The sequence below is a fragment of the Anopheles arabiensis genome, chromosome 3, assembly GCF_016920715.1.
Source record: "Anopheles arabiensis isolate DONGOLA chromosome 3, AaraD3, whole genome shotgun sequence".
Taxonomy (NCBI): Eukaryota; Metazoa; Arthropoda; class Insecta; order Diptera; family Culicidae; genus Anopheles; species Anopheles arabiensis.
The window spans coordinates 78736646-78754264 of NC_053518.1; the positions used below are offsets into that span (position 1 = coordinate 78736646).

The 17619-nt window shown below is 53.3% G+C and overlaps 2 protein-coding genes across 2 annotated transcripts; both read left to right on the top strand.

Annotated features, from left to right (window-relative positions):
* The first annotated feature begins 372 nt into the window (after positions 1–372).
* Positions 373–13340, top strand: LOC120904855 (dynein heavy chain 12, axonemal). Its single transcript, XM_040315276.1, has 8 exons — positions 373–783; positions 890–2320; positions 2386–2795; positions 2868–3048; positions 3432–6668; positions 6741–6968; positions 7036–13017; positions 13090–13340. Exons 1-8 carry the CDS (start codon positions 631–633, stop codon positions 13282–13284), a joined length of 11817 nt encoding a protein of 3938 aa, XP_040171210.1. The 5' UTR covers positions 373–630; the 3' UTR covers positions 13285–13340.
* Positions 13341–13830: 490 nt separating this feature from the next.
* On the top strand, positions 13831–17582 carry LOC120904858 (retinoid-inducible serine carboxypeptidase-like). Its single transcript, XM_040315279.1, has 3 exons — positions 13831–14038; positions 16156–16950; positions 17032–17582. The coding sequence occupies exons 1-3, from the start codon at positions 13990–13992 to the stop codon at positions 17508–17510; spliced, it is 1323 nt and encodes a 440-aa protein (XP_040171213.1). The 5' UTR covers positions 13831–13989; the 3' UTR covers positions 17511–17582.
* The last annotated feature ends 37 nt before the right edge of the window (positions 17583–17619 follow it).

A 17619-nucleotide genomic window follows, 5' to 3' on the forward strand; every position in this document is an offset into this window, starting at 1 on the left:
CATGATTTTTTTCTAAATGATGTTTTGCTTACCTATTTCACCAATGCAAGAGTTTTGATCTCGCCTTGCTTAAGATCCAATCTCTAACGCCCTCAAGAAGCGGAATTTTTACGCCCATTAAACCACCTAGGTTCTAGGAGAGTCTCAGTATAATTCAAATCAAACTGCGTCAATATGCTTTACAATCAACAGGTAAACTCCAAACCCCTATTCAAAAAGTATACAGGTTACAGGTTCATTAAACCCTTGTCAATAAAGAGGTGAAGGTTAGTGTGCCGGGATTTCTGCCCCTTCTGCTATCATTCCCACCCACGCACAACATTCCCATAGTAACGAACGAAAAAGCGTGTCTAGACAGCGGGGAGACACGCATCGCAGCAATCCCTGGCAACGGAATACCGAAAGAGTGGGAGCCCGCCAGTCGCCAGCATACACCTAGGCAATCCGGCAGCGTTGTTTAACTTTCATCAACAACGCAACGGTCGTCGGTGTGGAGCTTTAGGCACGGATTGGTTCCACTGTGCCATTTTCCGGCCATTTGTCGAGAAGAAGTGAGCCAAGGAGGACGTACATTACTGCGTCCGTTAGTGAGTGAATTTCAACCAAAACTGTGAACGATCCGAGGCAAACATGAGTAAACGATTAGCGAAACTTCATAAGCCCTGCGATAAGCTGGACAAGTATGACAACGAACCGTACATGCAGAATCCGCTGCTGAAACTGTTTCTGTCCGAGGTGAAGGAGCGCCGCCATTACAGCTTCATACGTAGAAAAGCGGCTCAGGTAAGTTGTTTGAAACTGGTTTCCACATCTCCCTGGTAACCGGGCAAATGCTCCCCCGTTTTGTTTTGGACGCCACATCGCATGGCGCATGGGTCGTGTTTTGTAGGAAAAAATCAAAATTTGCCGAAGCACAACGGTCGACTTTGAGGATGTGATTCCCCGGCCCCAGTCGTACTACGCGGAGAAGCTACGTGAGCATGCACGCCGTGCACCGGTTCCGAAAATGCTCACCAAAACGGAGGAGAAGATTCTGTCGTACGTTCCCAAGCGTTTGCGCGCGCAGTATCCCGCCGTACTGTCGGCCTATATGACCGATGTGCACGCCGAGTTCGATAAGGTAATGAAGGCGTACAGCTGCCAGAAGGTGCTCAAACCCGGGCCCGACGATTACGTGCCCGAGCGGGAAAAGTTTGAATTTAAGCGCGTCGGTCGAACGGAAAACTTTCGCAACTATCTCCGCAGCAAGGCGTACATCCAGAAGAATCTGTTGCTGCCGAACCCCTTCGTGCGGTGCATCGTTCATTATGCGTACACGGATCTGCCGGAGTATCTGAACGACTACGCGCGGTATCGCACCGGGGAAGAGATCACTCTGAACGAGTTGCGCGATCTGATCAAGAAGGATCTGCAAGCCGTTGGAGGGTTGATCGCCGGCCAGTGGTACCCGAAGATTGTGGCAATCTTGAAGAAGCATTACGAACGACGCACCCTTCCCAAGTCCATGTGGCCAAAGGTGCTGAACTGTGCCGGCGGGTTGATCAATCGGCAGCTGAACGAGGCGAAGCTGCGCACCATTCGGCATCTGCGCGAAACGCTGCTGAACGTGCGCCAGATCCCGCAGATGAAGATACTGGCGATCTGCGACGATGGAATCGACCTGTTTCCCAGCCTGAACGACATCTACAGCGTGTATCAGAATGCGATCGACGATGTGATGGCGGTCGCTAACCGGCTAGACTGTCTGGAAACGCTGGTCGATCCGGCCAGCTTTGAGCCGAAAAGTTCACCCTACTTGCGCGTAGGCATTGCCGAACGCTGTGTCCAGGAGGCGCACGAACAGATACAACAGGCTCTATTGATAGCCTTCCAGCCGTTGGCAGAGTATCTGAGCGGGTTTCAGGCCGAGTTTGCGGGGCTGCTCTGTCCATCCACGAAGGAGGAGATGGATGAGTTTCTGTCCGAGCCGAGATCGTTCGATGACTATATAGCGAAGATTGAGGAGTTCCAGCTGTACAAGGAGAAAATCCGTGCCATGGTACAGAAGGAGTACTTCCCGATGGCGATCGTCAATCAGTCGGATGCGATCGGAAGCTTGCGCAAGATCGTTGAGCGGTATATCGATCGGATTGCGAACCATATCGCGATAGAGCATCGGCGCGAGATTCAGCGCATTTGCAAAGAGTTTGAAGAGATCAAGGAGAAGGCGCTGGAGATACCGACCTCCACCGAGCAGCTAATGACGAACGGGGAGTACATGACGCGTGTCAAGACGGAAATCATTGACGAGCTGCGTGATAAAATTCAGATTACCATGCGCGTAAGGAAATCGGGGGGAAGGGGAGGAGTTTTCAGATACATTAACAGTCTAGCTCTTCATTTTAGATCAATGCTTATCTGGTGGAGCTTATGGAACTGCCGGCGGATCAGATTGAACTGCAGGTGGAAAGCGTCAACTGGTACTTCCGCATACAGTCCGTGTTCGAGATCAACTCGACCAACTTCGAGCAGTACAAGTTTTCGTTCGAGGAGAAGCTGCAGGAAGTTACCAAGCAGCTGAACGAAAAGATGGAAGACATGATACCGCACATTGCCATCATTAACGATATGACGGAGACGGAAAAGTTTCGCGACTACATCGTCGTGCTGCACGGATACATCGATCAAATCTTCGTGTTCGAGGACTACGTCAAATGGATCAACAAGGAGGAGGTGCTGTTTAAGTTCCCAAAATCGCAGTATGCGGTGCTGGAAGCGATCAAATCATTCGTTGTACCATTCTACAAGCTGATCCGGTATGATGACACAAGAGGTCATGGTTGATTGGAAGAATACCCATAGTAAATCTTTCTTTTTTTCTATTTAAGCCTATGTATGCGGTGGCTACGGTACTACAATGTATGGATGGACGGTCCGTTCGAGTATCTGGAACCGCATTTTGTCGAATCGAAGACGGACGAATTTTTAAAAGAATTTCAAAAAACCCAGAAGTACTACCGGAATCGCATCAAGGCGGATATGCTAGAGAATACATTGTGCAAATTTAAGGTAAGTGCTTCTAATGCTTTGGATTGTTGTTTCATGGTTCTAGTGTAATGTTTTATGACTGAAATGAATCCCAAAAAAATGTTGGGTCTATTTTTGACTATAAAATGACATAAAACCAAACATTTGACTTACTGTAATGTTACGAAGAATGAAGAAAGTATAACAACTGTATTAATTAACAGGATCTGTTAAGGATTATAAATTTATAATCATTATTTATCTTTTGAAGATTCGTGATTTCTAGGAGATTCGTGATTCCTAGATTTTGTGTATCAGTCACAAATATTTCATAATAAATCATGACTTTGTCCAGGCTCCAATGAATTCAGAATCCTTCATCTGAACCTGATTGAGCCAACCGCAAATGTTTTGCTTCTTCCCAGGGTCAAACGGAGGATCCCGATCCGGAGAAGCACCCCTGCCCGCTTAAACTGTGCGCCCGTATGTCGCAGTCGATCAAGGATTTCCATCTCGGAGTGTACGTGGTAAAGATCATGTGCAATCCAGCACTGAAAGACCGTCACTGGGATGAAATGTCCGAGATAGCTGGATTTGATCTGACGCCCGACGCGGGCACCACACTGCGCAAGATCATCGACTACAAGCTGGACAAGGATCTGGACAAGTTCGAAATCATCAGCATCGGTGCGAACAAGGAGCTGGCGCTGCAGCAAAGTTTGCAAGCGATGATTGCCGAATGGGAAGAGATCATGTTTAAGCTGAACCCGTTCAAGGATACGGGCATCAACATTCTAACCGGGTTGGACGAGATACAGGCCGTGCTGGACGATCACATCATGAAAACGTTGGCCATGCGTGGTTCGGCGTTCGTCAAACCGTGCGAAAAGGAGGTGAAGGAGTGGTACCAAACGCTAACGCGCGTCAACCGTACCATCGAGCAGTGGGGAAAGGTGCAGGGCAGCTGGCTCTACCTGCTGCCCATCTTTTCCTCCAAAGACATCGTCGCGCAAATGCCCAACGAGGGGCGAATGTTTCAGCAGGTCGACAAGACGTACCGCATGTACATGAAGACGGTCGAGTCGAACCGGTCCGTGATAGGGGTGGCCGCGGCCAAGGGCGTCCAGGAAGCGATGGAACAGTCGAATGAGCTGCTGGAGGAGATCACCAACGGCGTGAACGAGTATCTCGAGAAGAAGCGGCTGTTCTTTCCGCGCTTTTTCTTCCTCTCCAACGACGAGATGCTGGAGATACTGTCCGAAACGAAGGACCCGCTGCGCGTGCAGCCCCACCTGAGCAAGTGCTTCGAGGGTATCAATCGGCTGGAGTTTGACGACCGGCTGGACATTCGGTCGATGTTCAGCATCGAGAAGGAGCAGGTGCAGTTCGTCGAGCCGGTGTCGACGCTGGAGGCGCGCGGCAGCGTCGAGAAGTGGCTGTCCTGGGTGGAGGCCTCGATGCTGGAAGCGGTGCGGTCCCAGATCAGCGCCTCGTACCGGGCGTACCCGGAGAAGACGCGCTGCAAGTGGGCCCTCGACTGGCCCGGCATGGTGGTGCTGTGCGTATCCCAGATCTATTGGGCCGCCAGCATCCATCAGTGCTTCCGGAAGCGCAACAACACGCTGATACTGGACCTGTTCGATCGCCTGCAGGTGGAGCTGATGGACGTGGTGGCGCTGATGCGCTCGAAAGACCTGTCCAATCTGCAGCGCATCACCGTCAAGGCACTGATCGTGATCGATGTGCACGCGAAGGACGTCGTGCAGGAGCTGATCAGAAATCGCGTCAGTTCGGAGAATGATTTTCAATGGTTGGCCCAGCTGCGCTACTACTGGGAGGAGGGCGGTGACGGTGAGTCGGCGGCGGCGGCCGTGACGGTGAAGATCATTAACGCGGCGGTACAGTTCGCCTGCGAGTATCTGGGCAATTCTGACCGGCTTGTTATCACTCCGCTGACCGATCGCTGCTATCGCACGCTCATGGGCGCCTACCAGCTTCACCTGAACGGGGCACCGGAGGGTCCGGCCGGCACAGGCAAGACGGAAACGACGAAAGATCTCGCCAAAGCGCTCGCCGTCCAGTGCAAGGTGTTCAACTGCTCGGACGGGCTCGACTACAAGGCGATGGGTAAGTTTTTCAAGGGTCTGGCGTCATCGGGCGCTTGGGCCTGCTTCGACGAGTTCAACCGGATCGAGCTGGAGGTGCTGTCCGTGGTCGCCCAACAGATCCTCTGCATCGTACAGGCCGTCCGCGGTGGAGTGCAAAAGTTCAACTTTGAAGGCACAGAGCTAACGCTCAACCCAGCCTGTTACGTGTGCATCACGATGAACCCGGGCTATGCGGGACGATCCGAGTTGCCGGACAACTTGAAGGTGCTGTTCCGCACCGTTGCCATGATGGTACCGGACTACGCGATGATCGGCGAGATATCGCTCTACTCTTTTGGGTTCATCAACGCACGCACACTGGCCGTCAAGATTGTCACTACGTACCGGCTCTGTTCGGAGCAGCTCTCGTCGCAAAACCACTACGACTACGGTATGCGGGCGGTCAAAACGGTGCTGCAAGCGTGCGGCAATCTCAAGAAAGCCTTCCCCGACGATGATGAGGAGATCATCCTGTTGCGCTCCCTGCTGGACGTTAATCTGCCGAAGTTTCTCGCCAAGGACATCCCGCTGTTCGAGGGCATCATATCGGATCTGTTCCCCGGCGTCGAGCTGCCTCGCGCGGACTACGCCGCACTCGAGCGAACCTTCCGTGAGGTGTGCAGTGAGTGGAACCTCCAGCCGAAAGATACCTTCCTTACGAAAGTGATCCAAACGTACGAAATGATGATCGTACGCCACGGATTCATGATGGTTGGCAAACCATTCTCCGCCAAATCGATGACACTGCGCGTACTCGCGGCCTGCCTGTCGAAGCTGAAGACTGCCCGCACTGGGAACCCCTACTTCCAGCGCGTTCAGCTCGAGGTAGTCAATCCGAAGGCAATTACGATGGGCCAGCTGTACGGTGCCTTCGATCCAATCTCGTACGAATGGACGGACGGTATCGCTTCGACGATATTCCGTGGGCACGCGATGGACACCAGTGCCGACCGGAAGTGGCTCGTGTTTGACGGCCCGGTCGATGCGGTGTGGATCGAAAACATGAACACCGTGCTGGATGACAACAAGAAGCTGTGCCTAACGTCGGGCGAGGTCATCACGATGTCTAGCGACATGTCGATGATTTTCGAGGTGATGGACCTGGAGCAGGCATCGCCCGCGACCGTATCGCGCTGTGGTATGATTTTCATGGAACCGTCCGTCATTGGGTGGGAATCGTTCGTCGAGTCGTGGATTGAGCGGTGCAACAACAGCTGGACCCACGACTGGCACGATCTGCTGATGGAGCTGTTCCGCTGGATCATACCGGACTGTTTGGAGTTCATTCGATGCCACGGTCATCAGTACCTGCATCCGGGCGACGTTAATCTGCTGATGGCGACGATGCACATCTTCGAGATGGTGATCGACGAGGCGTGCCACGAAAGTCCGGACGAGTACGGCAAGTATCTGTTTACCTGGTTCCAGGCCGCCATGATGTACGCGGTCGTGTGGGGCCTGGGCGGAGTGCTTGACATGGAGTCGAAGGTTAAGTTTGATGAGTTCTATCGAGAGGTAAGATGTAGATGGTTGGATCTGTTTACAATTTATGCTACACATTTTTGGTTCCTTCGTGTGCGAAATTAGATTTGGAAAGGGGAGCAACATCCCGTGCCGGAAGCGGTCGGTAAGATCGATGTATCAATGCCGGGTGAGGGCATGATCATCGACTACGTGTATCACTTCAAGCAGAAAGGTTCGTGGCGCTATTATCCCGACATGGTGCGGCAGATGAAGAATGAGGTTGGCTTTACCTTACTCGTGCCGACACTCGACTCTGTGCGCTATATGCACATTCTCGACATACATGTCAAGGTAACAATGTAGTGATCACTTCAAGTTTTGTCACATCTCACACACACACCTTTGCCCTATTCTACAGAACAAAAGGCCACTGCTGCTAGTTGGGCCAACCGGTACCGGCAAAACCTACTACATTCAAAACTACATGATGAGCAAGATGGAGCAGGAAAAGTTTCTGCCAACGTTCATCACCTTCACGACGCAGATCAGCGCGAACCAAACGCAGGACCTGATCATCTCCAAGCTGGTGAAGAAAAAGCGTGGCATCTACGGGCCGCCGGCCGGCAAGACGTGCGTCCTGTTCATCGACGACATGAACATGCCGGTGAAGGAGGTGTACGGTGCGCAGCCACCGATCGAGCTGATGCGCCAGTACTTCGACCAGGCGCATTGGTACGACCTCAAGGACACGTCGAAGGTGTACCTGAAGGACATACTGGTGATGGCGGCTTGCGGGCTGGTCGGCGGCAGCCGGCAGGACGTGTACGAGCGGTTCCTTTGCCACTTTAACATTTTCGCGATCAGCAACTTCAACGACGAAACGATGTTCAAGATCTTCTCCGCCATCCTGCTGGACGGGTACAAGAAGGGCGGCCACGCCTCGGACGTCATCAACATGGTGAACATGATCGTGAACGCAACGCTCGATACGTACCAGTTCGCGTGCGCCAAGCTGCTGCCGACGCCGGCCAAGTCGCACTACATTTTCAACCTGCGCGATGTGCTGCGCGTTATTAGCGGCTGCTCGATGCTGAAGCGCGAGTCGGTCGAGAGCAAGAAGATCTTCCCGAAGCTGTGGCTGCACGAGTCGATGCGCATTTTCTACGACCGGCTGGTGAACGATGCCGACCGACTGTTTGTGTTCGACAAGCTGCTGCAGAACATGAAGACGTTCTTCAAGGAGAAACCGGAAGCACTGATGCCGGAGCTGTTCGACGAGGTCACCGGGCAGGTGCTGATGAACAGCTTGAACAACCTGATGTTTGGCAGCTACTTCGATGCGGACGCGGAGACGGAAGATCGGAAGTACGAGGAAACGCAAAACGTGGAACAGTTCCGCGATCTGGCCGGGAAGGCGCTGGTCGAGTATAATAGCTCGCAAAAGTCCAAGATGGACATCGTGCTGTTTCAGTACGCGCTGCAGCACCTGAACAAGGTGTGCCGCGTCATCTCGATGGCGGGCGGCAGCTCGCTGCTGATCGGGATGGGCGGTTCGGGACGGCAGTCGCTCACCAAGCTGGCGGCCCAGCTGTGCGGTCAATCGCTCTTTCAGCCCGAGATTACCAAGTTTTACGGCATCAATGAGTGGCGCGAGGATTTGAAGAAAGTGCTGAAGGAAGCGGGAGGTCTCGGGCATGACACGGTGTTCCTGCTGACGGAGGCACAGCTGCAGGAGGAAGCGTTCCTGCAGGATATCGACTGTCTGCTGAACTTGGGCGAGGTGCCGAACATCTTTGCGATTGACGAGAAGCAGGAAATACTGGAGATGGTACGGCTGGCGGCGCAGGGCGGCAATCGGAACCTTGACATATCGCCGCTCGAGGTGTTCCAGTTCTTTGTGAATCGCTGCAAGCAGAAGCTACACATTGTGATCTGCTTCAGCCCGATCGGGGGAGCGCTACGGACGCGCATCCGTATGTACCCGTCGCTGGTGAACTGTTGCACGATCGATTGGTTCGATGCGTGGCCGGAAGATGCACTGGAGAAGGTGGCGGACAAGTACATGAAGGAGCTAAACGTGTCGTCCGAGGTGAAGAAGTCGATCGTTGTGCTGTGCAAACATTTCCACGTCATTGCGCGGGACGTGTCGGCCCAGTTTACGACCGAGACGGGGCGCGTAACGTACATTACCTCTGCGTCTTACCTGGAGCTGATTAAATCGTTCCGCAATCTCACCCAGAAACATCAGACGGACATCATGAACAACAAGCTGCGGTATCTGGGCGGGTTGGATCGGCTCAGTGCGGCGTCCGATGCCGTGTCGAAGATGCAGATCGAGCTGAACGCACTGCAACCGACGCTGATCGTGATGGCGGAAAACTCGCGCAAGATGACGGAGGAGATCGAGAAGGAGTCGCTCGAAGCGACGGCCGCCACGGAGCAGGTGAAGAAGGACGAGGTGGTCGCGAACGTGCAGGCGGCCGAGGCGCAGATCCTCAAGGCGGACTGTGAGAAGGATCTGGCCGGTGCGATACCGATCCTGGAGGAGGCAATACAGGCGCTGAACACCCTCAAGCCGACCGACATTACGCTGGTGAAGTCGATGAAAAACCCGCCGGAAGTGGTGAAGCTCGTAATGGCCGCCGTCTGCGTGATGAAGGGCATCACGCCGGACAAGGTGGCCGATCCGGCGACGGGCAAAAAGATGCTCGACTACTGGGGCCCCAGCAAGCGGCTGCTCGGGGATCTGGCGTTCCTGCAGACGCTCAAGGACTACGACAAGGACAACATCAACCCGGACACGATGCGCAAAATTCGGAAGGACTTCATACCGCACAAAGACTTCCAGCCGCACATCGTCGCGAAGGCGTCGAGCGCGGCCGAGGGTTTGTGCAAGTGGATCATCGCGATGGACCTGTACGACGCGGTGGCCAAGATCGTGGCGCCCAAGAAGGAGAAGTTGAAGCAGGCGGAGAAGGAGTACGCGGAGACGATGGCAATACTGAACGAGAAGCGGCTGCTGGCGGCGAACCTGGAGCGCCGGGTGGCGGAGCTGAACGACAATCTGGAGATTGCGAACCGCAAGAAGCAGGAGGTGGAGGACGAGGTGCAGCTGTGCAAGGACAAGCTGCAGCGGGCGGAAACGCTGATCGGTGGGCTGGGCGGCGAGAAGACGCGCTGGATCGCGTCGGCCGAGAACTTGCAGCGGCTGTACGACAGTCTGGCGGGCGACATACTGGTGTCCAGCGGGGTGATCGCTTACCTTGCCCCGCTGACGGCGTCGTACAGGGGCCGGTGCATCGGCGAGTGGCACGACCTGTGCGTCGCCAACAGCATTCCCTGCTCGCCCGAGTACAGCCTGCTGGAGGTGCTCGGTTCGCGCATCAAGATCCAGAACTGGAACATTGCCGGCCTGCCGACGGATGCGTTCTCCACCGAGAATGCGATCATTATGGATTGCTCGTCGCGGTACAGCTTGTTCATCGATCCGCAGCTGCAGGCGAACAAGTGGATCCGCAACATGGAGCGCAACAACCATCTGGTGGTGGTGAAGTTTTCCCAGTCCGACTACATGAAGAAGATCGAGAGCTGCATCGAGCAGGGCTACCCGGTGCTGGTGGAGAATGTGTTTGAGGAGCTGGAGGCACCGCTCGATCCGATACTGAACCGGAACACCTTCGTGCAAGGTGGCGTAGAGTACATGACGCTGGGGGAGAATGTGATTCCACTGTCGCCGAAATTCCGTCTCTATCTTACGTCGAGCCTGCGCAATCCGCACTACCTGCCGGAGGTGTACAACAAGGTGACGGTGATCAACTTTGCCCTCACGATCCAGGGGCTGGAGGATCAGCTGCTAGGGATTGTGGTGGCGAAAGAGCGGCCCGATTTGCAGGAGCTGCGCCAGAGCTTGATTCTGCAGGGCGCTAAAAACGTCGCCATGCTGAAGGACGTAGAGGACAAGATCCTGAAGACGCTGTCGGAGTGCAAGGGTGATATACTGGAGGACGAAAGTGCGATCAAGATACTGGACGACTCAAAGCGCATCTCGAGCGACATTGTCAAGAAGCAGGAAGATTCGCGGGAAATTGAGCAAAAGATTGAAGCCTTCCGGCAGAGTTATCGCCCGGTCGCGGTTCATTCGTCCACCCTGTACTACTGCATCACCGAGCTGCCGAACGTGGACCCGATGTACCAGTTTTCGCTGGCCTGGTTCGTGAATCTGTACATCTACTCGATCGAGAATGCGAACCGCACGAAGGAGCTGTACCGGCGGCTCAAGTACCTGATGGACGCGGTAACGCTTAATCTCTACAATAACGTATGCAGATCGCTGTTCGAGAAGGATAAGCTGCTGTTTTCCTTCATCCTCACCACCAAGATCATGATCTCGTGCAATCAGATCGATCCGGTCGAGTTTCGGTATCTGCTGAGCGGCGGGGAGAAGGTCGACGCCAAGCTGCCCAACCCAGACGAAAGCTGGATCACGCCGAAACTGTGGGAGGACGTGTGTCGGCTCGAGCAGCTGTCCGACTTTGCCGGATTTGTCGAAAGCTTTGCCGCCAACAGGCCAGAATGGCGTGCGTACTACGATGCGGAGGAGCCGCAGCTACTCAAACTACCTGCACCTTGGGACGAGAAGACGAATCGCTTCGAGAAGCTGATTGTGCTCAAAACGGTACGACCGGACAAGTTTGTCCTTGCCATTACGGAGTTCGTGGCGTCGGAAATGGGTCCACCGTACGTTGCGCCGCCCCCGTTCGATATAGCCCGCTCGTACGAAGATTCCAACTGTCTAACACCGCTTATCTTCATCCTATCACCCGGGGCAGACCCCATGAATGCGCTCCTTCTGTACGCGGAAAAGATGGGCTTCGATGAGACGTTCCAGTCGATATCGCTCGGACAGGGACAGGGCCCAATAGCGCAGCGTATCATCGAGCGTGCACAGGAGGAAGGAAGCTGGGTGTGCCTGCAAAACTGTCACCTGGCCGCCTCGTGGATGCCCACGCTCGAGTATCTGTGGGAGAACATGGATCACTACAACACTACGACCTCGTTCCGGCTGTGGCTTACCAGCTACCCGTCGGAGCAGTTCCCCGCGAGCATTCTGCAGAACGGCATCAAGATGACGAACGAACCACCGACGGGATTGCAGCAGAATCTGCTCCGCTCCTACCACTCGGAGCCGATGAACGACGACGCATTCTATACGGGCTGCCCGGGCAAGGATCGAGCCTTCTCGAAGCTCCTGTTCGGTGTGTGCTTCTTCCACGCCGTCGTCCAGGAGCGGCGCAAGTTTGGCCCGCTCGGCTGGAACATTTCGTACGGGTTCAACGAGTCGGACTTCCAGATCTCGGTGCTGCAGCTGCAGCTGTTCATCAACCAGTACGAGGAGATCCCGTACGAAGCGATCACCTACCTGACCGGCGAGTGTAACTACGGTGGCCGCGTGACGGACGCATGGGATCGCCGAGCAATCGTGACGATACTGGAGGACTACGTCAACGACCGGGTGGTGAGCGATCCGAACTATCGCCTTTCCCCGCTGGCCGACTGTTACGGCATACCGCTGCGGAACGAGCATCGCGAGTACCTGGCCCACATCGCCAACAACATTCCCAACTTCCCGAGCCCGCTCGTGTACGGGCTGCACCCGAACGCGGGCATTACGCGCGACCTGACCGCAGCGCGCACCCTGATCGACTCGATGATCCTTACGCAGGGTGGCACTTCCGGGGGCAGCGACAGTGAGGTGGAGAAGCAGGTGCTAGCAACGGTGGACGAAATCTACGCCCAGCTGCCGGCCGATTTCGATCTCGAGGCGGCCAAACGGCGCTACCCGGTCGACTACAGTGAGTCGATGAACACGGTGCTGGTGCAGGAGATGGAACGGTTCAACGGGCTGTTGCGCGAGATCCGTTCGAGCTGCGTGAATCTGAAGAAGGGCATCGCGGGCCTGATCGCACTGACGCCCCAGCTGGAGGCAGTCTTTGCGGCCATCCAGCACCGGCGCATACCGGGCTCGTGGATGAAGAAGTCCTACCCCAGCCTGAAGCCGGTCGGTGCGTACGTGGTGGATTTCTGCGCCCGGCTCGCCTTTCTGCAGCGCTGGTACGACGTGGGCAAGCCGGACGTGTTCTGGCTGTCCGGGTTCTTCTTTACGCAGGCGTTCCTGACGGCCGCCATGCAGAACTATGCGCGCCGGCATCGCATCCCGATCGATATGCTGACGTACGATTTCGACGTGCTCAAGGAGAGGAACGTCGGCAAGGCGCCGGAGGATGGTGTGCTGGTGAATGGGCTGTTTCTGGAGGGCGCCCGGTGGGATGTGCCCAACAGTCGGCTGGAGGAGCAGCTGCCCAAGATGCTGGTTGATACGATGCCCATCATGCATCTGGTTGTACGTATTTAGGGAGGATTCGATTCCACACTAACGTAACATTACTAATGGGGTCCTTTCGTCGTCTTCTAGCCCGCGAAAATTGTCGAACTTCAGGAAGGCTCCCGCTACAAATGTCCCGTATACAAGACGGCCGAACGGAAGGGCACACTGTCGACTACGGGACATTCAACCAACTACGTACTGCCCGTACTGCTCGGTACCAAGCTGCCCGCCAACCACTGGGTCAAACGGAGCGTGGCTTTACTCTGTCAAACGTCCGAATAAGTCGGGGCGCATCTTACGAATTTGATATAAATTTTAAGTGTAGTGTTTCTGAACAACTTTTTTAGGATTTTTTTGGCTCCACCCAAACAACTGAAGCGAGAGACATGTAAACGGTAATTAGCGAAAGCATTTGTGAAAGTGTTTGCACCAATAAGCCCACACCCAACTAAGAGCCTTTTTATGCAAATCTTGACCCACTGCGCTGATGGTGGTTACCTGGTGCGGTGTCGTCTCAATTCCACTACCAGCAGCAAACAGATAAGAGGACGGGTTGCTGCTGCTGCTGCCACCGATATTCAATTCACTCCCGCGGTAAACTCTTCCAGCAATGCCACCATGCGCCGTGTGCTCAACAATCCCTAACGTAACTGCACATGCTGCTGTGCGCCACTGATAAACGCCTCCACCTTAGAGTGACTCAAAACATCCCATCAAACTAAGCCAACTTCATTTCAATAGTCCGCCCAATCGGTGCGAGATATCGGTGGAGAAGAAGCTCGCAATACACCGAGTGCGGGCACAGAGGGGCAGCCTCTATGCTCAGCTGATATGGAGGAGGTTTCCGATCCCGCCGCATGTGGTTCGCGCCGCATATAAAAGCAACTGTCAGCCGGGGTGTGTACCTGTTAGTCTCCTGCTGGCTGTATAGCGCGGGAGTTTCGTGTTCCTCTGCCGTTCGGGGAATTCCAATTGCGAGTGTGCGAAATGAAGTATTCTATTGTGTTGGCGTTGGCGGTGGCCATGGTCGGAGCAGGTGAGTCAATTGTGAGAGAGAAAGAGAGAAAGATAGGGGATGAGATTCTCCGTTCCGTTGGTGTAATTAATTAACGACCCCAGAATACCATTGGGGCAATGAAATGTGCTAATACTGCGAAGCTTAAACGGCAAAACGAAAGCTGATCCTCAAGAGACGAACTGTGCCCCTCGGTGTACAATAAGTGAAAGTGTACAAATGTGGAATGACCAGTGGGCGGATGGTCGTTTCAGTGCAAAATTATTATTGTGGAATTTGGTAATAAGAAAAAGTACAAAAACACGTGTACGAAATCCGTACAAACGATTGGTTAAAGTGGTCACGTGGTGGGCCGGGCCGCAAGGAATAACCACACTTCAAACAAACTTTAGGTAGAATGTATATGTGTTTTTTGTAATGTGCAACGACTAAAGTGGGATAAGATTTCTTTTTTCACTAGTAATTGACGATGTGTAATCAGCTACTGTGACAAGCGCGAACTTGCAATAAAAGATAGCGGTGATAACGGAGAGCTACTAAACGGGGAACCATTAAAGTGGAGTGCTCCACAAGATAAGGATTAAGTTCCAACAAATCAATCGACAGTTCAATGGCGATCCCCTGATGGGTCCGGCTACTGGTTTTGTGATGTTGGAGCATCTTATCGATCTTATCAATAGGATTTGCGAAATGACAACGTCACACCCAAACAATGGAACCGATTGCCAAAGGGGTCATAGAGCCGAGATATTGTTTTGTTTATTCAATGCACAATGATTGAATGTTATTGCATAATTAAAGCGCAAACAGATGATAAAAAAGAAAATGGTAGTTTGAAATGCCTAGTCTAGATGTCTATGGATTTAATATAATTTATTGGAGATACTAAACACCGTATTTCACTTTCTCTTCCTAACGGTCGACGTCCTCTATGCCATTCATTGGACGTTTAAAACGGTCCCGTGGTACAGTCGTCAACTCGAACGACTCAATAACATGCCCGTCATGGGTTCAAGCCTAGAAAGGACCGTCCCCCCGTAGCAAGGATTGACTGACTTATCCGGCTGCGTGGTAAAGAATGAAAGCCTGTATAGGCCGGCATGTCCGCGTAGGACGTTACGCCAAATAGAAGAACGTTTAAAACGATTTAAATGATTGCTTCTACTTCTTGACATGGCCTCCACAGCCCAACTGTAGTCTTCGCCTATGGTTGGATTCTTCATGTTGGCACTTGCCACAGTTGGTTCAAGTATGCCTTTTCTTTATCCACTTCAAACGTTATTGATTCATGAAATCCTTGAAAAGTTCTCCTTGACTAGTGGAAACGTCAAGCTGGCTGTTGTGCTGGAAAGTCTACTTTAGGTTGGGCTCTTGTGCCTCCTGCTTGCCGCTTGATCCTAGCTAAACTTCCTAATCTCTTTCTAAACTCTCTCATCTTCTCATGATCATAATTATGATCAGCAATCACAAAAAGGCATGAATGTTTCAAGCGATCCGATGGTCCGCATTTCATAGATACGTCGCCTTCTACATGGCCGTACAGGAAGAATGTCAACCGGAACGTCCGTTCGTGTCAAGCACTGACATAGTACTGATAAGCCTCAGAACCCGAATACACTGCCACGGAATGATTCCTGAGAAAATCTCCAAGATTATTTCTCCAAATCTACGGTCTCATACATTCTTAGTTCATCTTGTCCAACATCTGGTCCTAAACTACGTTTGGTAGAGGCTGTCGGTTGCACTTTCACTTTTCAGCAGGTCAAAAGCACAGCAATTAATTTTCCAAAAGATCACTTAATTTAATGATTATCGGTACCGAAAAAAGGACACTTGTATGTGTTAGACACATCCCGGTTTTTGAAGACCAAAAATGGCGCAACTTCTAATAGGGAAAACAGTTATTCTAACAACGTGACATGGCATATGGTTTAACTATAATGCACATAATTGAAACACACGGTTTGGTTTAATGGTAAAACAAAGCGACAGTGTTTGTTAAAGGTCGGAAGTAGTTCCCCATTTAAACCAAGAAAAAAGAATAATCAGAAATTTAAAAAAAAACGGCATTTCTAAGTGACTACATCATATTAACACCACACTTTTCTCATCTATCTTTTCAATTCCTCCCACTACAGTCCCACGTGAAGGCTTCGGTCCAGGCATGCAGGACTGGGGCTTTGCCGAGGTTCGGCCCGGTGCGCACATGTTCTGGTGGCTGTACTACACAACCGCCGACGTGCCGAATCATGCCGACCGGCCGCTCGTCATCTGGCTGCAGGGTGGTCCCGGTGCATCGTCCATGTACGGCAATTTCGAAGAGCTGGGCCCACTCACGCTCGAGCTGGATGAGCGTAACCACACCTGGGTGCGGGACTACAACGTCCTGTTCATTGATAACCCGGTCGGTACCGGTTTCAGCTATGTGGAGGATTTCTCGCTGCTCACCAAAACGAACGGCGAAATTGCGGACGATCTGGTGGAGCTGATGAAGCAGTTCTACGACGCGCAGCCCGAATTCCGCAACACCCCGCTGCACATCTACGCCGAAAGTTACGGAGGCAAGATGGCCCCGGAGTTTGCGTACGTGCTGGACAAGGCGATCAAGAACGGTGAGATCGAGTGCAATCTGCAGTCGGTCGGCATTGTGGCCCCGTGGGTGTCGCCCATCGATTCCGTGCTGTCCTGGGCCGAGTTCCTGCTCAACATGGGCTACGTCGACACGAAGGGCTACAACGCCATCCAGGCGTCGGCCATCGAAACGGAGCACGTGCTGAACCAGGGCCAGTGGGAGCAGGCCACCAGCCTGTGGGGCATGACGGAGAACGTTATTCTGCGCGAGACGCACGGGATCGATTTCTACAACGTGCTGTTCAAGCAGGATTTTGCCGGGACGCGCTCGCAGCTGGAGCAGTTTTCGCGCGATATGCGAAGTAAGTGATGAGGAGTTGGGAGGGTTTTGACGATGTTTGAAGATGTAAGTAATGCATCAATCTTGCTCCTATCTCCACCAGGTGCTATTGCATCCCGTGCCACCCGCTTGGCATCGGAGGATCGCGACCAGATCCTGCAAGATCTGATGCGCTTCGAGGTGGCGCCCGCCCTAAGCCTACCCGCCGAATCGGTCTACGGTGCGCAGAGTGGACGCGTGTTCAACACGCTGGCCGGTGACTTTATGAAGCCCGCCATCGACGTGATGGAGCTGCTGCTGAACAACACTAGCCTCGATGTGGTGATCATTACCGGCCAGCTCGACCTAATCGTTGCCACCCCGGGCAATGTGCGGTGGATCGAGAAGATTCAGTGGAGCGGCCGCAACAACTACCTGCAATCGCCCCGCAATGCCGTCGGCCAGCACGGTGTGCTGGAGGGGTACGAGAAGAGCTACGGCAAGCTGGCTGTGTACTGGGCGCTGCGTGCCGGGCACATGGTACCCGCTGATAATCCCATCCTGATGGACCTCATCCTACAGAAGCATGTGCCGGTGCAGTGAGTCATCGAGCTGACTCACCCGGTGGACTGACACACGATCATACAATAAAGTTTTGATATTTGTATTACACAACTCATGCTCCAGAAGCACGTGTGCCTTTAATAGCCCT

What these genes read in the sequence shown, in the direction of transcription:
- LOC120904855 (XM_040315276.1), top strand. Translation starts at nt 631, where the DNA reads ATGAGTAAACGATTAGCGAAACTTCATAAGCCCTGCGATAAGCTGGAC. An exon ending in AAATTCAGATTACCATGCGC is followed by an intron (nt 2,321 to 2,385) that starts GTAAGGAAATCG and finishes TCTTCATTTTAG; the next exon opens with ATCAATGCTTATCTGGTGGA. An exon ending in TGCCCATCATGCATCTGGTT is followed by an intron (nt 13,018 to 13,089) that starts GTACGTATTTAG and finishes GTCGTCTTCTAG; the next exon opens with CCCGCGAAAATTGTCGAACT.
- LOC120904858 (XM_040315279.1), top strand. Translation starts at nt 13,990, where the DNA reads ATGAAGTATTCTATTGTGTTGGCGTTGGCGGTGGCCATGGTCGGAGCA. An exon ending in GGTGGCCATGGTCGGAGCAG is followed by an intron (nt 14,039 to 16,155) that starts GTGAGTCAATTG and finishes CTCCCACTACAG; the next exon opens with TCCCACGTGAAGGCTTCGGT. An exon ending in GTTTTCGCGCGATATGCGAA is followed by an intron (nt 16,951 to 17,031) that starts GTAAGTGATGAG and finishes TATCTCCACCAG; the next exon opens with GTGCTATTGCATCCCGTGCC.